This window comes from Symsagittifera roscoffensis, chromosome 5, assembly GCF_963678635.1.
Source record: "Symsagittifera roscoffensis chromosome 5, txSymRosc1.1, whole genome shotgun sequence".
NCBI lineage: Eukaryota > Metazoa > Xenacoelomorpha > Acoela > Convolutidae > Symsagittifera > Symsagittifera roscoffensis.
The window spans coordinates 32,559,800-32,578,666 of NC_087066.1; the positions used below are offsets into that span (position 1 = coordinate 32,559,800).

The following is an 18,867-nucleotide window of genomic DNA, read 5'->3' on the forward strand; positions in this document are numbered from 1 at the left end:
CGCCAAAGATAAAATCATACGACCCTCAATTTTTTACAGACACTGTTTAGATAGATTAACTACAATTGTACAATTGTTTGTATTGTATCAGACCAATAAAATTTTGCTCGTAGTTCTAGCCAATGATAGCCAGCGAATTAACAGGTACGTGTAGGTAAGAGCAACCAGTGACTTAAAAATATATCCATTTTTTTAAAACTAAGTTTTCACGAGATTTTACCTTGAGGGGGGGGGGTATAAATGGGGAATTCATTTTTAAATCTAAAATATTGCAGCTTTGATTATCGATGTTCAATGTGGTACCAAGCCCGTGGAGGCAAGCTATTGTATACGAATTCAAAAGCTGCTAAGGTTATTCAAAGCAACCAATATGATTTTTGAAACAAATTATAGAATCAAAACCTGTGGTGTTTAGAATTTTCTTGCGAATTTGAGCGACCAAAACTCAACATCGGCGTTCAAGCCGAACAGATCCCTGCCTTACAAACCCCATCACCATTTTCAGACGCCCGTCAAATGCAACCCAGAAGTCATGCACCCTTCACACTGGAAAATAGCTACGCAGCTTCACGAGCCTTGCCGGGAGGCAATTTTGGAAGTGTCGCTTTGAAAACAGCGAAACATATTAAAATGGGATCGTCTCCACTGTACTCGTCGAATACTTCTTTAACTTCCAATGTATCTGCTAAGTCGGCTCCGGCGGTCAATGGTTCACCGAGCAGCCACGACTCGTCTCGCACTTCGGATCGTGTGTTTGCATCAGATGTCGACACCGTATCTCAAAGTTCGGACTGCTTACGAACTTCCAGTGCACGATCATCGTACAGCGCGTCAACTCCAAATGTAAATAACGTTGATTACAATTCTTCCCAGTTGCGAGAATCAGCATCGTTTGAAGTTTCAAACGAGTCCTCGATCAGCTCACGAGAAGAAAGCGAAGTTGTGAACTCGTATTCCGAAACAAATGCGCCTCCGAGGCCCCACAATTTGGAAGTTACAAACGATGATTCGAAACAGAATGGTGCTAAGTCTGAACAAAATAATAACAGAGTCAATATGACGGCAGAATCAGGAAATGACACGGATCATAACGTACATACCCCTATCATTGATTTATCGGCGCAGAAGCGGTTCTTGTATGAAACCCAGCTATAAGTGCCATATGTTTTGCTGGCAACTTGAATTTATAATGTAGAATTCGACTCCTGTTAGTCGTAGATAGTTTAAGTTTCCAATTCGTTGCTGAAGTTTTGAGTGGGCCCTAAGTTTATTGCTTCATCAGTCAATGATTTTGAACTCAACTCGTTCTTTTTTCGAAAGCGGCAAAAATAAATTTTTAATGAAATTTTTGAAGAAACTGAATTAATTTTGTGATTTACGTTAGTGTTTTTCCATGTTATGAATTGCTATTATTCCGAAGTTTTGTAATAAATTAGGCTTTCGTTTTTCTCAGCCAGCTTAAGCAGGGCCGGGTATAGAATTTTTATGAGAAAATGAACGGACTTTTCTTAATTCAACCAAATTGCTATTACGAACACTCGTAACAACTAAAAAGATCGTTTCTTTATTTTGCCAAAACATTTGCCTACTAAAATGTGCCAAAAATCCCCATCATTTATTAGGCGGCCAAAAATGGATGTTCAAGTGATCCTAAAGTAGAACTTCGAATTAGCAGTCATTTGTACGAAACTTTGAAATTGTATCAAACGGTTTGCGGTTAGAGTTTGCATAAAATACTGTGGTGTATTATTTGATATTTTTCCTGCTAAATTGTAAAAAAAAATTCCGTTCCCATCGAAAAAATGCAGATCCAATTTTTAGTTTGATGTTTTCGGAGCATTTTTGGTCTTTTATTGACTAAACATGTAGTTAAAAGAAAAACGAGCTTGAAAATAAATGCGAAAATACGAGCTTGAGAACAAATGTGAGAGCTGTTCAATTTTTTTTATCAATTAACCACCCCTCCCCCAATATGGTATTTACAAAAAAATCAACTCTCCAAATAAAAACAGTTTATTGACATTTATCTGTTGCATTTAGAGCTGTCAAGTTTTTGGAACTTTATTTTTCCTGCATTCTAACTTGTTCGCTAATTTTGATTAATTAATAGGGTACCGTGCAAAATTCTGTGCCAAACATTTTCCCCCTATTTTTGATTTATCGGCGCAGAAGAGGTTTTTGTATAAAACCCAGCCACAAGTGCCATATATTTTACTGAAATTATAATGCAGAATTCGACGCATGTTAGTCGTAGATAGTTCGAATTTCCAATTCGATGCTGAAGTTTTAACGGCCCCTAAGTTTCTTGCTTGAACAGTCACTGATTTTGAACTCAATTCGTTCTTTTTATCTTTTCAATTGCATTATTCGAATGCGGCAGAGAATATTTCTTGATGGAAAATTTCGAAGAAACTGATAATAGTTTATGACATACGTTACTGTTTTTCTATGTTATGAATTGCTATTAGTCCAAAGTTTTGTAAAATTTTAGGCTTTTGTGTTGCTCAAACAGCTTAAGCAGGGGCGGACATAGAATTTTTGTGAGAAATTTAGCCGACTTTTTTTTAGTTCAACCGAATTGCTATTAGGAACACCGGTGAACACTGAAAATACTGTTTCCCTATTTTGTCAAAACATTGCCTCTTGAAATGCGCCGAAAATGCCATCAATTTTTGGGAGGTAAAATATAGATGTTCAAGTGATCCTAAAGTAGAACTTCGAAAAAGCGGCTATTTGTATGAAACTTCGAAATTGTATCGAACAGGTTACGGTTAAAGTGTGCATATATTGCTGCGGTGTATTATTTGATTTTTTTTCAGCTAAACCTCAAAAAACTCCGTTCCCATCAAAGTAAAATTGAACCTAAGTTCATTGAACAGACATATAGTTGAAAGAAATACGTGCTTGAGAACAAATGTGAGAGCTGCTCAAATTTTTAAACAATTAAACAACCCTCACCATCCCCAACTATGATATCTACTAAAGAATCAACGCCTCCAAATACAGTTTTTTAACATTTAACTGTTGAATTTAGAGCCTTCAAGTTTTTGCGAATCTCATTTTTCCTCCATTCTTATTTGTTCGCTAATTTTGATTAATTAATAGGGTACCGTGCAAATGTGCGATGTGTCAAACATCCGAAAAACCAAAAAATGTTGCAAACATCCGAAAAACAGCTTTACCAGGGCAAACGTCCGCTATTTTCCAAAAAGTACGGCAATTATCTGAATTCTGCGGTTCGCGCATGAAATGATGTATTAGCCGAATTGATAGTGACCACCGCAATGGCGTCAACGGCAGTTAGCAGCGGCGTCAATTTTTATATAGAGTGCTACCAGTGGCAACAGAAGGTAGCACTCTAAATGAAAATTAGATGCGGTTATCGCCGCGAAGCGCGTCCACCAACGACCTTTAACCGAGAGACGGTTAAATTGGAATTTGATAATTGAACTATGTTTTGTGTTTGAAAATCTTAGTTCATATAATTACCTAATTATTGCATAACTTCGGATGTTTGACATATCGGATGTTTTCCCTAGACCCTAATTAATATACTTAGAGATTGCCACCCCTTTCTTGAAAAATTATGGAATCAGTTTGACACGGGGAAAATTTGGTACATATTTGTGTAGATCTATTTGACTTGATGCTTAAAATATGACTTGACGCTCAGATATATTCGAAGATTTGGCCGCGAGTTCATTTCGTTAGAGGCTGATTGTTCGGCGTTAAAAAAGCGAATGGACTTGTATGGTATTTTTTAATCCGTTATTGTCTCTCTTTGTGTCGCAGATTTTGCTAAGCTTCGCTTCGCCTTGAAAATTTGACATAGATACATAAAAGAAACAATATTCGGCAATGTGAACTTACTGATAGTCACTCGAGACCGAACAGCGAGAGGCTGCAATTGTTGGGTAGAATGGTTTTTCTTCTTAGCTTTGTTTTTTTTGCACTTTCTGGGACAATTGAGGAACACAATTTTCATGATTTTTCCTCGCCTTGAAATTGGTGGTATGACCTAAAACAACAGATTTAAAAAGTCTTTGAAGAATGCACGAGCTTAATGTGCATGCACAAAAATAAGGAAAAATCTTTTGAACCCTTGCACCTTCAGAGAATTCTGAAATTTTTGCGTGTCTGCACTAGAGCTCCCAGTTTTATAGACCCGCGTCTTGTCCTATTTTTTTTCGAACCTCAAAGCTCAAAACTGGTTAACCTAGTAGAATTAATTCCATGCCACTATTTTTGCGTAAGATGTGCGATTGCTTTGGTTTTTGAATTGAGCTGTAAGCCGTTGTAGGCTATTCCGATATATTTATGTGTTCAAATAACGGAGACTGATGTTGCACATATTCTTGCATAAATTATTTTTATACTGATCTGCAATTTGCAATTACTGTTAATGTGAATTATGTAAATATCTTCTTGACATAGTTCCGAAGTATGATCGTTAACATGTGTGAGATTTGTTGTTGCCAAACAAGTGCATAGCCATTGTCAATCTCCGATTCCATTTTATAACGGATAAGAGCATCAAGAGATAGTTTTTGTCATACTTGCCATTATTAGTTCTTTCTTCTGTTCAGCCTTCAAATATATTATTTCTTTATTTCCATAGTTTTTCCAGTGAGAATAAAATGAGGGTCCCTGAGCTCTTCTTTGTCAACAATAAAGATTTGGAATTTAGAAAAGAGACTCCCTGAGTTCTAATGAAACAGTGTGACGCAAATTTTGTAGAAAGTTCAATACAAGACTGATTTTCAAGATGAAATAAGTTATTTTTAATTTTCAGAAATCACAGCGGCATGAAAAAATTACTTTAAGAAAGAAAGAAAGCATTTATTTCTCCAGTTTATATTTACAGCAAGCAATAACACAAATGTTTGATCTAGATCTTTTAATTGGACTAATAGTTTGATCAAAAGTTTCAGTCATGAAGATCTTCGAAAGTATTTTAACTTGATGTTTTTTTCTCAAAAATTTAAATTGAAAATGTGGAAATATCTTTTTTTTGTTTCAATGATTTATTTGACACTAGATCAACCGTGCAATTCCCCCTAATTGATTAGGGGGGGGGGAATTGGATTTTTTTTTAGAAAAGAGCTTTGAGTATACCCTAGATTTATAAAAAAAATCACAATTTATTAGAGAAAAATGATTAAAAATACGTTAGATGAGGCTATTAACAGCATTCAAATGCAATCTCACATAAAAATTGTGGCAGCCAATTTGTGCGCGCTTTTGTTCGAAATGCAGACATATACAGAATGATTTTTCAAATTTAAAACGTGGCTAGGGGGGAGTTCTACGGTTGGTCACTTAGGGTGGGGGGAGATAGTACGAGTGATCCGACACTTTTTTTGAACTATATATTGGCTATGTTTACACAATCGGAGCGTAGTGTGTAGTGTGTTATTATTGGGCCACTTTTTTCCAAACTTAGTCGCAAGCATTGGTGGTGCTTTTGGTTGGCATCTTATTTTCCCAAAAGGGGTGGAAACACCGGCTGCTACCCTGTTTGCTGCATATTCCGCTAGTTTCTTTTGAAACTTACCCGGCGGCCTTATCTCTCCAGCATGAGCTTCTAAGCCCTTGTTGAATCTATTAGTCAAATCCAATGACGCCTTCTGCACATTAACTTCAGAAATAACTCCCATAATTGGGTTTCGATTCCTGCCGGGAGCCAATATTTTTCAAATAATACAAAGATTTTCTTCCAAAATTGCGATTGTCTGCTTATTTTGTATCGTTTTACTTTCATAGCATGAAATTTTAATCTGATTTAAGCAGCTTCGCTACAATTAAATCTAATTTTGTCAAATATTGATAATTTGTAGTGTAATTGTAACTGTTTTAAGTTTTTTTAATGTGTAAATTTTCGTTGGCTTAAGTGGTTTAGGCTGATGCTATATCGCTTTATTTGCCTCATAACACTTCGTTTGATGAGTGGTATAACGTTTTAGTCTGTTTATGCTTCCGGTTTCGAAATGTTTGCTAGCTTAAAATTTCTTGAGACATTTCTTAAAGTTTGTTTCGGCTCAACGCTTTGCCTGCCTAGTTAAAGCTTTAGAAATTTTGATTCAATTATATCAAGAAACACAAATACTAGTGTTAAATTATTAATTTAACGCTGGTAATTGTGGCTTCCGTTTTCTTTGCTTGGCTAGCTTCGGTGCTATTTTTGTTTGAATTTTGTTGAGAGTTTTGTTAAGTGTGAATTTAATTGAGTTTTCCAATGTTCATGGTGAGAAGCTTGTGCTACTTGCATAGAACCCTGTGTCTGTTATTGCAGATATAAGATGTTTGACAGATCAATCGAGTTGACAGTTTGCAATAATTGTTGTGCGCAGTTAACGACAGAACAAATAGAGTTGAAAATAGCACAGGAGTTCGAAGGTGACGTGGGCTGTGTAGTGTGGGATGCAGCTCTGGTGCTGGTCAAATTCTTGGAAACTATAACCGGTGAAATCTATCAAAAGCCAACCGAATCTCTTTTCCATCCAGCAAGCAGTCTGGACGGCGTTTCATTGGCTAAATTAAAGCTTCTGAATTTGTTCTTCAAGAAACGGCTTCACTTAGATCATACTTTAGATGTTCTAGAGCTAGGTGCTGGCACTGGAGTTTGCAGTTTCGCAATTGCAAGTTTAGTGAACGCAAAAATTTTCTGCACTGATCTAAAACAGTTTGAATATTTGATAAAACAAAATCTGCATGCTAATCGAAGTAATTTTCGATCGAGTTCTGAAGTTTTGACTTGTGAACTTGATTGGTCGGAATGCGACCAGTCCGATTTGAAAAATGAAAGTTTCGATTTAATCGTTTTATCGGACTGCATCTATTACGAAGAAAGCGTGGAAAATCTAGTTCAGACCCTGAAATTGTTTTGCAAGCCTAAAACATTAATATTAATGAGCTTGGAAGAGCGTTCAGAGAAAAAAGTTCTTGTCGAGAAATTCTGGAGTTTGATGGACGGTTCTTTCACATGGCACGAAGTTAGCTTAAACGAGCAAAATGAGAAAATAAAATGCGAAGAAATCCATTTGTTTATCATTTACAAAACACCTATTAAGTCATGTGTCGAATGACCTTTTTGATGTCGAGTTTTCATGGAAATTATGACAGTTCTTCTGGAACCTCGAATCTCATGATCGTACTAACATTTGCTAAGCCGTTTGTTAATAAATAGAAAATTGCAAAATGGAGCTCTAATTTTATTTGCGACCTTGGGGCGAAGCTCATTTGACCTTGTTTGAACTAGTGAGCGGTGAGGAATTGGACGGTGTGGAATTGGATCTGATGATAGCTTATGTCAATTCAATATATAGAAGTTTCAGATCAAAGAATTTAAGAAATTTCAATGACAAATCAGTTTATTTTCTTTTGATTGCTTCAGGTCAATGTCGCATTTTGAAGCGGTTAGCGTGTTAGACGAGTATTCGTTAATCTTTTTATCGACTGCGTCTCAGCTAGTAATGTTATCATGCCTGCATTCAATTATGAAAAACGAATTAAAAGCGTAGAAACAATACGGATCAATAGCAAAATGTTACGACAACAGTTATCTTGTCAAAAATCTAACAAACAATGAACAAAAGTTTTTTTCTAAAAATCGGCTTTAATGTTTTTGGGGCAGATAGTTGGCTCTCAATTAATCTTCCTGAGGAAGTTTTTTTACCTTGATAAACGTGAATAGTAAATATTGTCGCAAAAATGCCGTGAAAAATGATGTAAATTCCACTGTACGAAACGTATCAATTTTTATCTCGAGCGATCAAAAACTGATTCAAGATGGAAGGAGTTTCAATGTAATAACGGACTAGTTGATTCGACGTTTACTTGATCTAATACTTCAGTTTGCGTCCAACAAAAAGGCCTGAAAAAAAGCTAATTAGCCTCCTGCTGTGCAGATTTCGTCCTAAAAAGCAGAATTTTTTACAGAGCAATAATGGAGCAGAATTTCAATCATACGGCAGAGCTTACGAATTTTTTTTTGAAATCTTTCAAGAAAACGGAAGTAGATTACTAATTAGTAGAGTCGTGCTTTGGTGCTTATTTTTTATTTCTGCATTAATTTTATATGGGGGCGTTCAACAGTGCCGAAGTACAACAGCGGCGAAACAGAAGAAAGTGTTCAACAGTGCCGAAAATTATTGGTTTTCGGCTTTGCTGAACAACATTTGTATTTTCGGCACTGTTGAACGCCCCCTCCAAGGGAAGTAGAACAGTGCCGAATTACAACAGTTTCAAAAAATAAAATGGTGTTTAACAGTACCGAAGCAGTACAGTGTTTAACATTAGGGGTCCCGCAGCAAAAATTTTTAGGGCAGACAAGCAAGTTTTTTTTCATAGAGCTGCAGAATTTGCTCTATATAGGAGCAGACTTCTTTTGAGCCTGAACCTCTCTAACTTAATAAACCAAAGTAGTTTGAAAGCAAGTTGAATTGATTTGTTTTATTTTTTTTCTTTCGAATTGGATACCGTGATTGGACAATTTTGATACAACAGACTTGATTAGTTACTTCTCGCTCTCAGAATTTTTATGTCTGTGTGAGAAAAAGCAAAAGTTGGACGGTGCGCGCTTAAAGGTTCCAAAATAGAAAAACAGTAACGTAAGTTCCAAAATATAATTTCGGTCGCATAAGAAGACCCAAAATACATAATCAGTCCCATAAGTTCCAGAATAGATTTTTTATATACAATTTCCGAGGCTCAGAAATTGTGCCTGTGAGACATGTGCCTGTGAGACGTTGCTTTTTTTAAATAAGTTTTGAGAAGTTTTCGGTATTGAACCAGCCATCTTTCCGCTAAGGAGGCCAAAAACTAGTGGCAGACAGCGTTCTTCTTAAATCCGCATAGCGCCGAGTTGTTCGAATGAGGGGGCACTGCAATTAATGTCTGTTTTAATCAATAATATCAAGTTTTTGTCGGATGCAGAAATGGTAACTCCTCAATCCACGTCATTTGCTAGTAAAAACTCTGAAGTATTAAACGCCATTTTCTGGATATTTCGGACGTACTTGTTGGTATTGGAGGTGTAATTTCCGCCAGGGCACGATAGAGACTTGATTTGATAGAACTGTAATCGAGTACGACGGACGTACTCCATTCGAGGGCGTCGTAAATCTTTCTTAAAAGATTTGTTGGATCTCGTTTGGTAGCTTTCTCACTTTTTTCGAAATTTTTCCATGGGTATAGCAGTGTTTTTGTCGTTATGATTGTGCTCACCGGAAATCATGTGTTATGATTGTGCTCACCGGAATTTTTGTCGTTATGATTGTGCTTACCGCTTTCGAAGATTTTGTTCTGATCATATATCGGTAAATTTCGTTTTAACTATTTTTCGAAGCAAAATTATTTTTCCAAACAAAATCAAACAAATCAAAACTTAATTATGTTGAGAACAAATAAGTGTAATATATTACAATAGGTTGTATTTTTTGCACGTATAGTGCACGTATTAAATTTGAGCACTATATTGCATAATATAGGCATTCCATTTTCAATCACTTGTACTAAGACTAGTTTTTGTGAATACATTACTCTGCCAAATGAAATGCTTATTCAAAATTTCACAATTTTCTCATCTTTTGCCTAAAAATTTGGCTTTTAAATAATTTTTAATGAATGTGCAAAGTATAAAAAAAAGCGATCCAGCTATTGAAATTGAACCTTCCACCTATTGTAATATATCACCCAAATAAGTTCTCGGCTGTAAATCAAAGTTTTTGAAACTTTATTAAACGCTTCTTCGGACTTAAAAGTTCAAACGTTCTGTCAAATAAAACAAAAAATGAAAAACCTTAAAAAATATCTGGAGTTTAAAATAAATCAAGTGATTGATAATGCTCTAAGAAGTTTTTAGTTCCCATCCTCATACCACACGCTAACTTTCTTGTTGCATACGGATTGAGATATGTGTTTTTCTTCAGTATTGATTTTGATTGTCTTTGCTAGCTTTCCTTCTGAGATAACAGCTTATCGCGACCATATCTTCAGACGTGAACTTCAGCTTATCCTTACCTCGACGGTGCGAGCAGGACAGGTCTAGTCATGTTGGATTACAGTTGGTTGTTATTTTGAGCAGTATCTGCTTTTTAGCATTCATTTTTATCATGAGTCTGTTTGTGCTTTTTGACATGCATGAGAATAGCATAGTGATTTCAGCTGAGCCTCAGTTGGAAACAGCCCTTTGTGCAATTGATATGGCATCAAGGCTCACATATTGAAAAAATATTATGTACGAACCGATGGTCAATGTTCTGAATACATAATATGTGATTGTAGTCGTGAACAGGTTACATAACTTATTGGTCTCTGTTACGCAACTTGATTTGATCAGCTCGTTTATTGTAGTCTCGTATAAACCAGAGTTTATAAGAGAAAAATCAAACATTTGGTTTCTTGTGAACTTTGTCTAAGAAATGTGATATGGTTGTCGTCAGTCGAGCAAACACGACGAGTTATTTGGTGTGCAAACTTCACTTCTCGTCCAAAACAAATACTGATTTTACTAAAGTCGTAATTTAATTACTTAGTAATTTTTTTCGCAGCTTTTGATTTACTTTGAACGCCTTTAGATCTGATACCAGATTGTTGTGGAGTTATTTTGACAGCCGTACTTGATTTAGATATTTAATTTGACTACTCTCTCTCTCTCTCTCACACACACACACACAAAAATGTTAATTACTATCACAAAACTTTGCATTTTGTAATTATCAAAACAATAAATTAAATATCTTATGATTTCGATAGTATCTAATTAGCAATGTCTTACCAGGGTAGACGTGTGAGTATTTTAACTATTTTAACCCTACAATGTTGTTAATCAAAAGTTTTCGACACAAGTTTTTGCTTTTTGATGATAACATTCATACTATCTCATCTATTTTTTTTTGAATTGTTCAAAAGTCTTCCCGGATTGTGTGCGCGAATTCTGTGCACGGTTAATTTTTTGGGCAAAATAATCAATCGTCTTATTTCGGCACGAGGCTGGAAAATTTATGTATATATTTAAGAACAAAGCAAGTTACGCAAAGCTGGAAGTACAATCATGCAGTCATATGGATTTTTGACACATGCTCCAATGATTCCATTTCCAGTATGGTAATTGTCACAGCTAATTTAGGTTCCAACAATTGTTCCACTATTAAGGAAAATTCCATAAGGCAAATTATACAAAGAATGAGGCACAATTTTGATTTTTAATAGCCATGAATCTACAGGACGAATTTGAACAGGTAAGTTCAATGTACAAACATATCGATTTTACATTGATTCCTTGGACACGAAACGTTTTAGGAGATTGTTGTTTCTAGCAAAATTAAGGTTTTAACTCAGGATTATCAGCAGTTGAAATTAATTAGATGCTATTTTAATTCTGTTCTTTTAGACTGGAATGTCTAATGTGGAAGTGAACATCGGGGGAAAGTTTGCATACCGTCGAGATCACATCATAGGACATGGCTCATTCGCAATCGTGTTTAAAGGACGCACCCTCAAAGAGGAGTCGAAGAGACCGGTGGCTGTGAAACACATCAACCAGAAGAATATCAGCAAGAACCCAAAGCTGCTGCAGCACGAGATCCAGATCCTGAAGGAACTCAAACATGCCAATATTGTGCAGCTATTTGACTGCTACCAGGTACACTCGTTTGTTATCCTTATCTTAAATCTGTAGTGAACTGTTGATCAAAATGGATAGGTCATTGTCAGAGGTGATTGTGAGTAATTAGTCAACGTTATTTAGACCTTTCAAGATACTGGACCGTCGGCCAATTATCCGTCAGTTGCGTCTGGCGATGATCTCGGTTTCCTTTTTATTAGAACATGAAATTTGCTACCATTGAAATTGTGAAAGCAATCATGTAAAATTCTTCAGAGAAAATTATATGCATGATTTGAATGTTTTAAGATCATTTATCCACGGGGGAAAGGACCAACAGAAGAGCTGTACAGCTCATCACGGCGAACCGCTGTTGTGCCCCTGTTTAATTAGGACAAGTCTGTTTGATTTGTATTAGGACAAGTCTGGAATCCACCTTGTCATGGAGTGGTGCAATGGAGGTGACCTCATGGACTACTTACAGAAGAAAAAGACTCTGTCGGAGCCAGTGATCCGAATGTTCCTCAAACAGATAGCAGCTGCCCTCAAACTCCTGGACGAAAAATTAATCGTGCATCGAGACTTAAAACCTCAGAACCTCCTGTTGGCTTTTGACCCCGCTGTCAAGAGTCCATTGCCTGAAGATATCCGGATCAAAGTGGCGGATTTTGGGTTCGCTAGACATTTGGAAATTGATACGATGGCGGCAACGTTATGTGGGTCGCCTATGTACATGGCACCGGAGGTCATGATGCATCTCGAATATGACTCACGCGCTGATATTTGGTCAGTGGGAACTATTGTCTACCAGTGCTTGGTTGGCAAGGCCCCGTTTATATTCCCGAACCCACAGAAACTGAAGTCGTTTTATGAGAACAATCCAAACCTAAAGCCAAACATTCCAGAGAATGCATCTCAGTCTCTCAGATCACTGCTTCTGATGATCCTGAAACGAAACCAGGACGAACGATGCACGTTCAAAGAGTTTTTTGCCCATCCGTTTTTGAGCAGCGATGCAACATCCAGCCAAATTCCTCAGCGTCACAGAATAAACATCCAGGGAAACACAGATGCCTACCAGATATACAGCAAAACTGCGCCTCAAGAGAGACAGATTGCTATTGAAGACCATTGGCCTATCCGCAATTCAGGGAGCCCTGTATTGGGAGGTTTTGGAGGAGGAGGAGATGCTCATCAGTTGGGACAGAATGTGATCTTCACGTGTGGCCAGAGTCCGCCTTCTGGAACTTCGCCTCTGGCAGCTGGAGTGCAAAATTTGAGGATGAAGGAATCCGAATGTGAGGAGTCCGTCAGTGTTACTTCCAGTGGGGAATCGGCAGATCAAGTCATAACTCATGTTAGTACACTGGACACATTTCCCATTTTTCAAAGGTTTGAAACCTTTAAGTAAGTTTCAACCGAACGCTGGTTTGAAGAACAAATCAATATCATGATGTAGTGTTTCACTGTAATGCCTAAGTCATGACCAGAAGGAAGGAACTCAAATTTTTATTGGTTCGGATTTGTGGAAAAGATAGCCGATTAAATGAACCTTCCATGCCTTAGAAGGGTTGATAATGAAACAAAAATTAAGGGGTCGAAACCAAGGCTACGTAATTGCTTTAATTAAGCGGCTCTTGAATTGCGCTTCAAAGTTTTCCACAAGATTAAAACTGGTGGCTGAAAAGACTACGGTTCATGCAATCTCATGATTAACAAGCGAAGCTGCACTTAGCAAACACGACCGAGAAAACGGTAACAAGTAGTTCTAAAAAGGCAAAACATATAAACGGAAATAAATGGTTAAAAATAAGACTTAAAAACTTGTGCTAAATGCCGGATTCGAACCTACGACCTGGAGACTAGGAGTCTCACGTCCTCACACTATTTAATGCACTATTTAAGGCAGCAAAGTTGGCATCCATCAAATGAGCATTTTAATTTGGGTTGAAAAAGCGTGGATCCGTAATATAAAACTACGCTCGCTAGCTTGATTGAGTAATAAAGTAACTTTCTGTAGCTGGGGGAACAATGTTAGAAGCTGCTATTTGGTACTTGATATTGCTCGTATTGTCTATCAGGACGAAGATGAGTATGGACAGAATATGTCGTCTACTATAACAAGTGACCTGGACACACCGGAGGGATTTGTTCTTGTTCCAAGCAACATTGATCAGTTTGGTCGAGTCATCAAATCATCCAGTCCCGAGCGGCCGCAGTTTCCACACGAGAGAACTCCAAGTAATCCCAGTCCTCAAGCAACCAAACAGTTACAAACAGCAACAGCGGGGGAGAATCCATCAAAATTCTATGCAGCTACCCTAGGGCACACACCAGTGAAGTCGCCATCGAGCAATAATCCCAGTGCACTTCAGAGGCCGCTTGGAAGTGTGAGTCCAATCGACCGGCATCGCATTATAACCGACTCGCAGGGGGTAAAGTTCATCGTCGGGTCACCACCCCACAGTCCGGCACCTTCCCCGACCATTGGAAACACGACTCCAGGGCAAAATATGGCACCGGTCTTCAACCGCGCGAATTCGCTTTCTTCGAACAAGCAGTTTTTCTATCCACAAGCAAAACAAACGTTTGATGTGGTTTCACAAGGGTATGGACCAGCACCGCCGGTAACTTTCGAAAACACAAAAGAAATGATGTTGAAAAACTCGGCTGAAAAATCTATTAATCAGGGTGCGAATGTCAGTAGAGAAAGGGGAGGTAAGATGTGTACGAATGTGGATTTGCCAAGGGCTGTCACTTTTCACCAGCTGAACACAGACTACGGTGCACACCATAATATGTATGACCCGTTTGCGTTTACGAACTCTGCTAATAATGCAGCTGGACCTCTCGGACTCTCGCCGGCCTGTGGCATGTTGGCTCCCATAAGGAATCTCAACAATAACCCAGGTAACGTTTGTTCTTGGTCATTGTCTTACAGTGCTCTTTCAAGTCTTACAGGTCATTTTTGGTCCATTTTAGCAAATTATGAACTACTTTAAAGCTACTCTGCAAATTTTTCTAAAGTGATCGACTTATGTATTCAAAAAAGTTTAATTAGGGAAAAGTCTAAATTTTGTATCAAAAACAATATATTTTGTCAGATGGCCAAAAACTATGTTTTAGAGATTTTACCCTTCTTAGACTTTGTTGGGCTACATGAGAAGCTCACTTTAATATGATTGAATGAACAATTGACGGTGATATATTACAATAGGTGGTAGATGCAACAGATTTAACTGCGTAGAGAAAAATATCTGGCTCGAACAGGGATTCGAACCCGAGCCCGTGGGCCTTTAGTCCAATGCGTTAACCACTAAACCAACCAGTCTGGGTATTGAGCAGTGATAACTTACGACTTAACCTCACAACAGAGAATAAGTAATTCAAAAACAGTTGTTAGCCATGCTATTTTTCGATTTTGTAAATCAAACTAAAAATAATATGAAAGCAATTGTGTTTGCTTTTCGCAAAAAATAACTGAAACGGCCCCGTCATTGTCCCCGTCCAATGTGTCGGTCAAGAACGCGTTGTGGGAGCAAGAAAATTTAAGATAAGTATGCTTGGCGGTGCACTAACAGCCGTTGTCGGAAACTTATATCCTTGAGAAAAAATTCAATTTTCGAAAATTCGAAATTATCTATTCGAGTTATTGTAACTTTGCTCTTTTTCTGTGCCGTAAAAATGCCAGTCTGCCAAGTTGCCATTCTACTGAAGTTAGTTCAAAAACGGCAGTAGATTTTTATGCTTTATTTCGAAAAACTTGTTCTTGGGTCCTTCAAAACTCAGAAAATTGTGAATACAGATTTGGGGGACCTGCAAAAATTATTCAAATAGACGAATCTGTGGTAGCCAAGAGAAAATACAACCATGGTCGAATGATCAAAGAGAAATGGATTTTCGGCGGATACGACCCGGAAAAAAAGTTCGGTTTTTTGGAATTTGTTGAGGACAGGGGGGCTGAAACTGTGTTAGAGGTAATCTACCGAAGAATTTTGCCTGGAACAAAAATTTTGTCAGGTGGTTGGTCATCTTACATTCCCTTAAGTAGACCGAGACCAGTAGTTTTTCTTCACGAATATGTTGATCACAGCAAAAATTTCAAGGATCCGATCACCGGCGTTCATACAAATAATATCGAAGCAATGTGGGGACAGGCCAAGAAAAACTTGAAAGCTATGAACGGTGTTATTGATCTTTGGTTACCTGCTCATCTTGACGAATTTCTTTGGAGTCAACGTTCTGGGAGCGCTTATGTTGTTTTTGACAACCTCCTATTTCATGTGAAACTCCATTACACGAATTAAAACTTATATCAAAACTTTGTTCCTCCGTTCAAAAGTTTGTATCTTATCTTTTTGCTTTCTATTCATATATTTGTGCTGATTAGTTATGCGCTGGTTGATAAATTCTGCCATTTAACTTTCTTTTCAGTCGGTTTGGTATAGTCGATAACATAAGTGGTTCAAGGCCCAGAGGTATGGGTTCAAATCCCGCTGGGAGCAGTTTTTCTTTTGTAAAGACAGACTATTGCCACCTATTGTAATATATCACCCAATTGACCCGTTAGTTTTAAGCGTAGTTTTTTAAGAGTCGATGAACATAGCTCAGACTCTTATATAGGTACTAGGGATGATTTTTTTCAGGAAAATCTTAAAATTTGTTCAGGCTCAAATTCACTTTTTGCAGTTTGACTTTTGATTTCTTTTTAAGCTCAAATCATTTTTTTTAGTTACTGAGGAATGAACTCTTTATGAAGAATGAACTACACCATTGAGCAGCAAACATTTTTCAAAAAAAAAAGTGATCGACTTCAAGTTTCGAAATTGGAATTTAATTTTCAGATTTCCCAGCGAATAAAAATTTTACCTATTGATTCAGTTTTCTCAAATTGGGTTAATTTAATCAAAAATCTGTCAGTCATAAATTGGTCTTGAAAGTTTGAAGGACGTCTTATTTGTCTTTTAAATTCGAAATTGAGATTTTTCAAAAAATTAAGTCATTTTTTTTTTTCTGTTTACTTGCGTTCATTGACTCTTTTCGAACTGCCTGTTGGCTATGTTTGACTTAAATACGCCAAAATGAATAGTTTTGGGGCGAGTTTGAAATCGTATAAAAATTTGCACCATATGAGTTCTGGCAAGATTCTCAGCAATTTGGGTCCCCAGTTTTTGTATAATGTGAATTTGAGAAAAAAAAACATTTTGTTCGTTCTGACCGAATAATTAAAAGTTCAGCCCTGTATTAAAAAATTACTAATATGCGCTTCTTTTGCCCCAAACTCAAGTCATTTAGCACTCAAAAAGATATTAGAAAACAGGGCCTTTTAAAATAAGGCTGAGAATTTGAATGGTTTGCCGTGTGTTTAGTATTTGGGATCCCGAGACATCAAGATGTGTATAATGCTAATAAAATCCACACAGAACCGAACCTTCTAGCTCTGGTTCCCGAATCGAACTTCAGAGGAAATTTCCAGGGACCTTCACAGCCCTTCCCAAGTGGCGGAGCCTTCAGTCTAAAAACCCAGCCTCGATTTTGGTCTCAAGGTATCGCCAATACAAACCCTGACAGATTTAACCAGAAAGCACCTCCCAGGTCGTTGACTAAGTTAAACGAGCACGAAAGAGCAGTGTCGACTCCAAATTTCACACTTGCGATGACGCAGGCGAATTTTGGCGACAGACAACACTCCCCTATCCACTCGAGTCCGATGCGGAAACTGAGCAGCGAGTTGCTTCATATTGCATACAGCCCAAGTCCGCCTCATCGAAAGCACTCGAACTCTGAGGGAGGGAACCCGACAAACTCTCGAAGTAGTTTACAGAAATCTGAAATGGGATACCAGCCTTCGTTGAACATACACGAGCAGCTGTGCGACTCAAACTCGGATTTGGCGAACGAAGTTCCGATAAGTGTGTTTAGCGTGTCTCCATCTAGTCAAAGAAGAAGATCGCTGAGCAGTCTAATTCGAGGCAGTTTCGACGGAAGTGACCTTGACCTCGCTGCAGTACCGCGTGATCTAAGTGATGTCAACATTATGACGGACAAGGAACGCGAACTGGCCGAGAACTTAACCATGGCGCTGAGTATTGCCCAGTGTTTGTTCAAGTTCGCTACCGCAAATACGGACATTCTACCCGAGATACTGTCAGAATCAGCTTCTGATTATTTGAAAGACAGAGACTGGGATCTGGATTTTCCCATGGAGATCAATACCACCACCGAGAAAATCATGTTCCTTCTGCGATCACTGGAAGTCATTCGCAATTGCGCAGACCAAGTAAAGGAAGCGCAACACGAAACCCATTTTTCGCCAAAGACTAACCTCATCTTACGCCAGTTGCATGACACTTTCAGTACGAACTTGTGCAGCTTGCAAAAAATGTGCAGTGATAACCCAGAGTACAGTAACCTCAGTTTAAGCACTGACCAATTGCGCAACTGTGCGAACGGAGTGATCTACGCACAGGCGTTGCAGTCGTGCCGAGAAGCCGCGCTGGACGAGCAGAGTCACTGCTGGCGTCGGGCTTACTACAATTACCGCAACGCACAGTTGCTGTTAAGCTGTCTGCTGCTGGACGCTGGAATCGAGAACGACCGATCGTTCATAACAAGGGTGTTCCAAATGGTGGAATATCGTCTGGAGTGCTGCCTTCAGAGCAAAATTGCCGAGAAGCAAGAGTCTTCAAGTTAATTCGATTTTCTGCTTAGTTTAGTGCGATGTTTTTGTGAAATAAACAATGAATTTACTAGATTAAGTAAATAGTTCATTGCAAGCATCAGTGAAAATGTGCTACACTTAATTGATTTGAATGAATACAAAAGCAAATAAAATTATTTGGTGCTCATCATTCCTGGAAAAGTTATAGATAATTGTTCTTTGATCCAATCCCACAGCGACAACATATTGTTGATTCAATAGATGTTTGACTATCCTATGGACCAGAGTTGCAATGCGCTGAAAGATATAGTCTAGCCGCTACCGCGATAAAACGTGAGGCTAGGTCCAAAATTCAAATCCCAAGAGATTGATTTTTGTAATAGGGACAAGAAACTGTAATGGCGTATTTTGATCTGCTGGACACCGGCAAGATAGTGTACAAAAAAGACACAGGATACAATCAAGATTACAAGAATCGAAAAGGTTGAAAAAAAAAACGGAACGTATATATTTTCGGATACTGCAATGGCGTAAGAAACTGTAATTGCGTATTTTGACCTGCTGCGCACTTGCTAGATAAAGTGTACAAAAAAGACACAGG

General features: G+C 37.9%; 3 protein-coding genes across 6 annotated transcripts in view; all 3 read left to right on the plus strand.

Moving 5' to 3' along the window:
• Positions 1-1,318, plus strand: part of LOC134846307 (uncharacterized) — a 112,626-nt gene extending 111,308 nt beyond the window's left edge. For 2 of the 3 annotated variants that reach the window (XM_063863609.1, XM_063863611.1), the window contains one exon: positions 416-1,318. In XM_063863609.1, coding sequence (XP_063719679.1) covers positions 416-610 — 195 coding nt within the window. In that variant the 3' untranslated portion in view covers positions 611-1,318. The remainder of the gene's footprint in view (positions 1-415) is intronic. The other variant, XM_063863610.1, reaches the window with a different exon arrangement.
• Positions 1,319-6,296: 4,978 nt separating this feature from the next.
• LOC134846113 (protein N-lysine methyltransferase METTL21D-like) lies at positions 6,297-8,223 on the plus strand. Its single transcript, XM_063863331.1, has one exon. It carries the CDS (start codon positions 6,300-6,302, stop codon positions 7,083-7,085), a length of 786 nt encoding a protein of 261 aa, XP_063719401.1. The 5' UTR covers positions 6,297-6,299; the 3' UTR covers positions 7,086-8,223.
• A 1,595-nt stretch (positions 8,224-9,818) lies between these two features.
• On the plus strand, positions 9,819-18,618 carry LOC134846978 (uncharacterized). Of its 2 annotated transcripts, none has more exons than XM_063864447.1 (5): positions 9,819-10,789; positions 11,393-11,644; positions 12,024-12,962; positions 13,687-14,515; positions 16,975-18,617. In XM_063864447.1, exons 1-5 carry the CDS (start codon positions 10,769-10,771, stop codon positions 18,297-18,299), a joined length of 3,366 nt encoding a protein of 1,121 aa, XP_063720517.1. In that variant the 5' UTR covers positions 9,819-10,768; the 3' UTR covers positions 18,300-18,617. The 2 variants fall into 2 exon arrangements, with proteins under 2 accessions (XP_063720517.1, XP_063720516.1); XM_063864446.1 differs by lacking the exon at positions 9,819-10,789 and adding an exon at positions 10,919-11,240 and having other exon boundaries at positions 16,975-18,618.
• Positions 18,619-18,867: the final 249 nt, after the last annotated feature.

Excerpts from the sequence above, each read along its gene's own strand:
- LOC134846978 (XM_063864446.1), top strand. The coding sequence starts at position 11,214 with ATGAATCTACAGGACGAATTTGAACAG. Across the intron at positions 11,645-12,023 it reads AGCTATTTGACTGCTACCAG|GACAAGTCTGGAATCCACCT; the intron begins GTACACTCGTTT and ends GATTTGTATTAG. Across the intron at positions 12,963-13,686 it reads CAGATCAAGTCATAACTCAT|GACGAAGATGAGTATGGACA; the intron begins GTTAGTACACTG and ends ATTGTCTATCAG.
- LOC134846113 (XM_063863331.1), top strand. The coding sequence starts at position 6,300 with ATGTTTGACAGATCAATCGAGTTGACAGTTTGCAATAATTGTTGTGCG.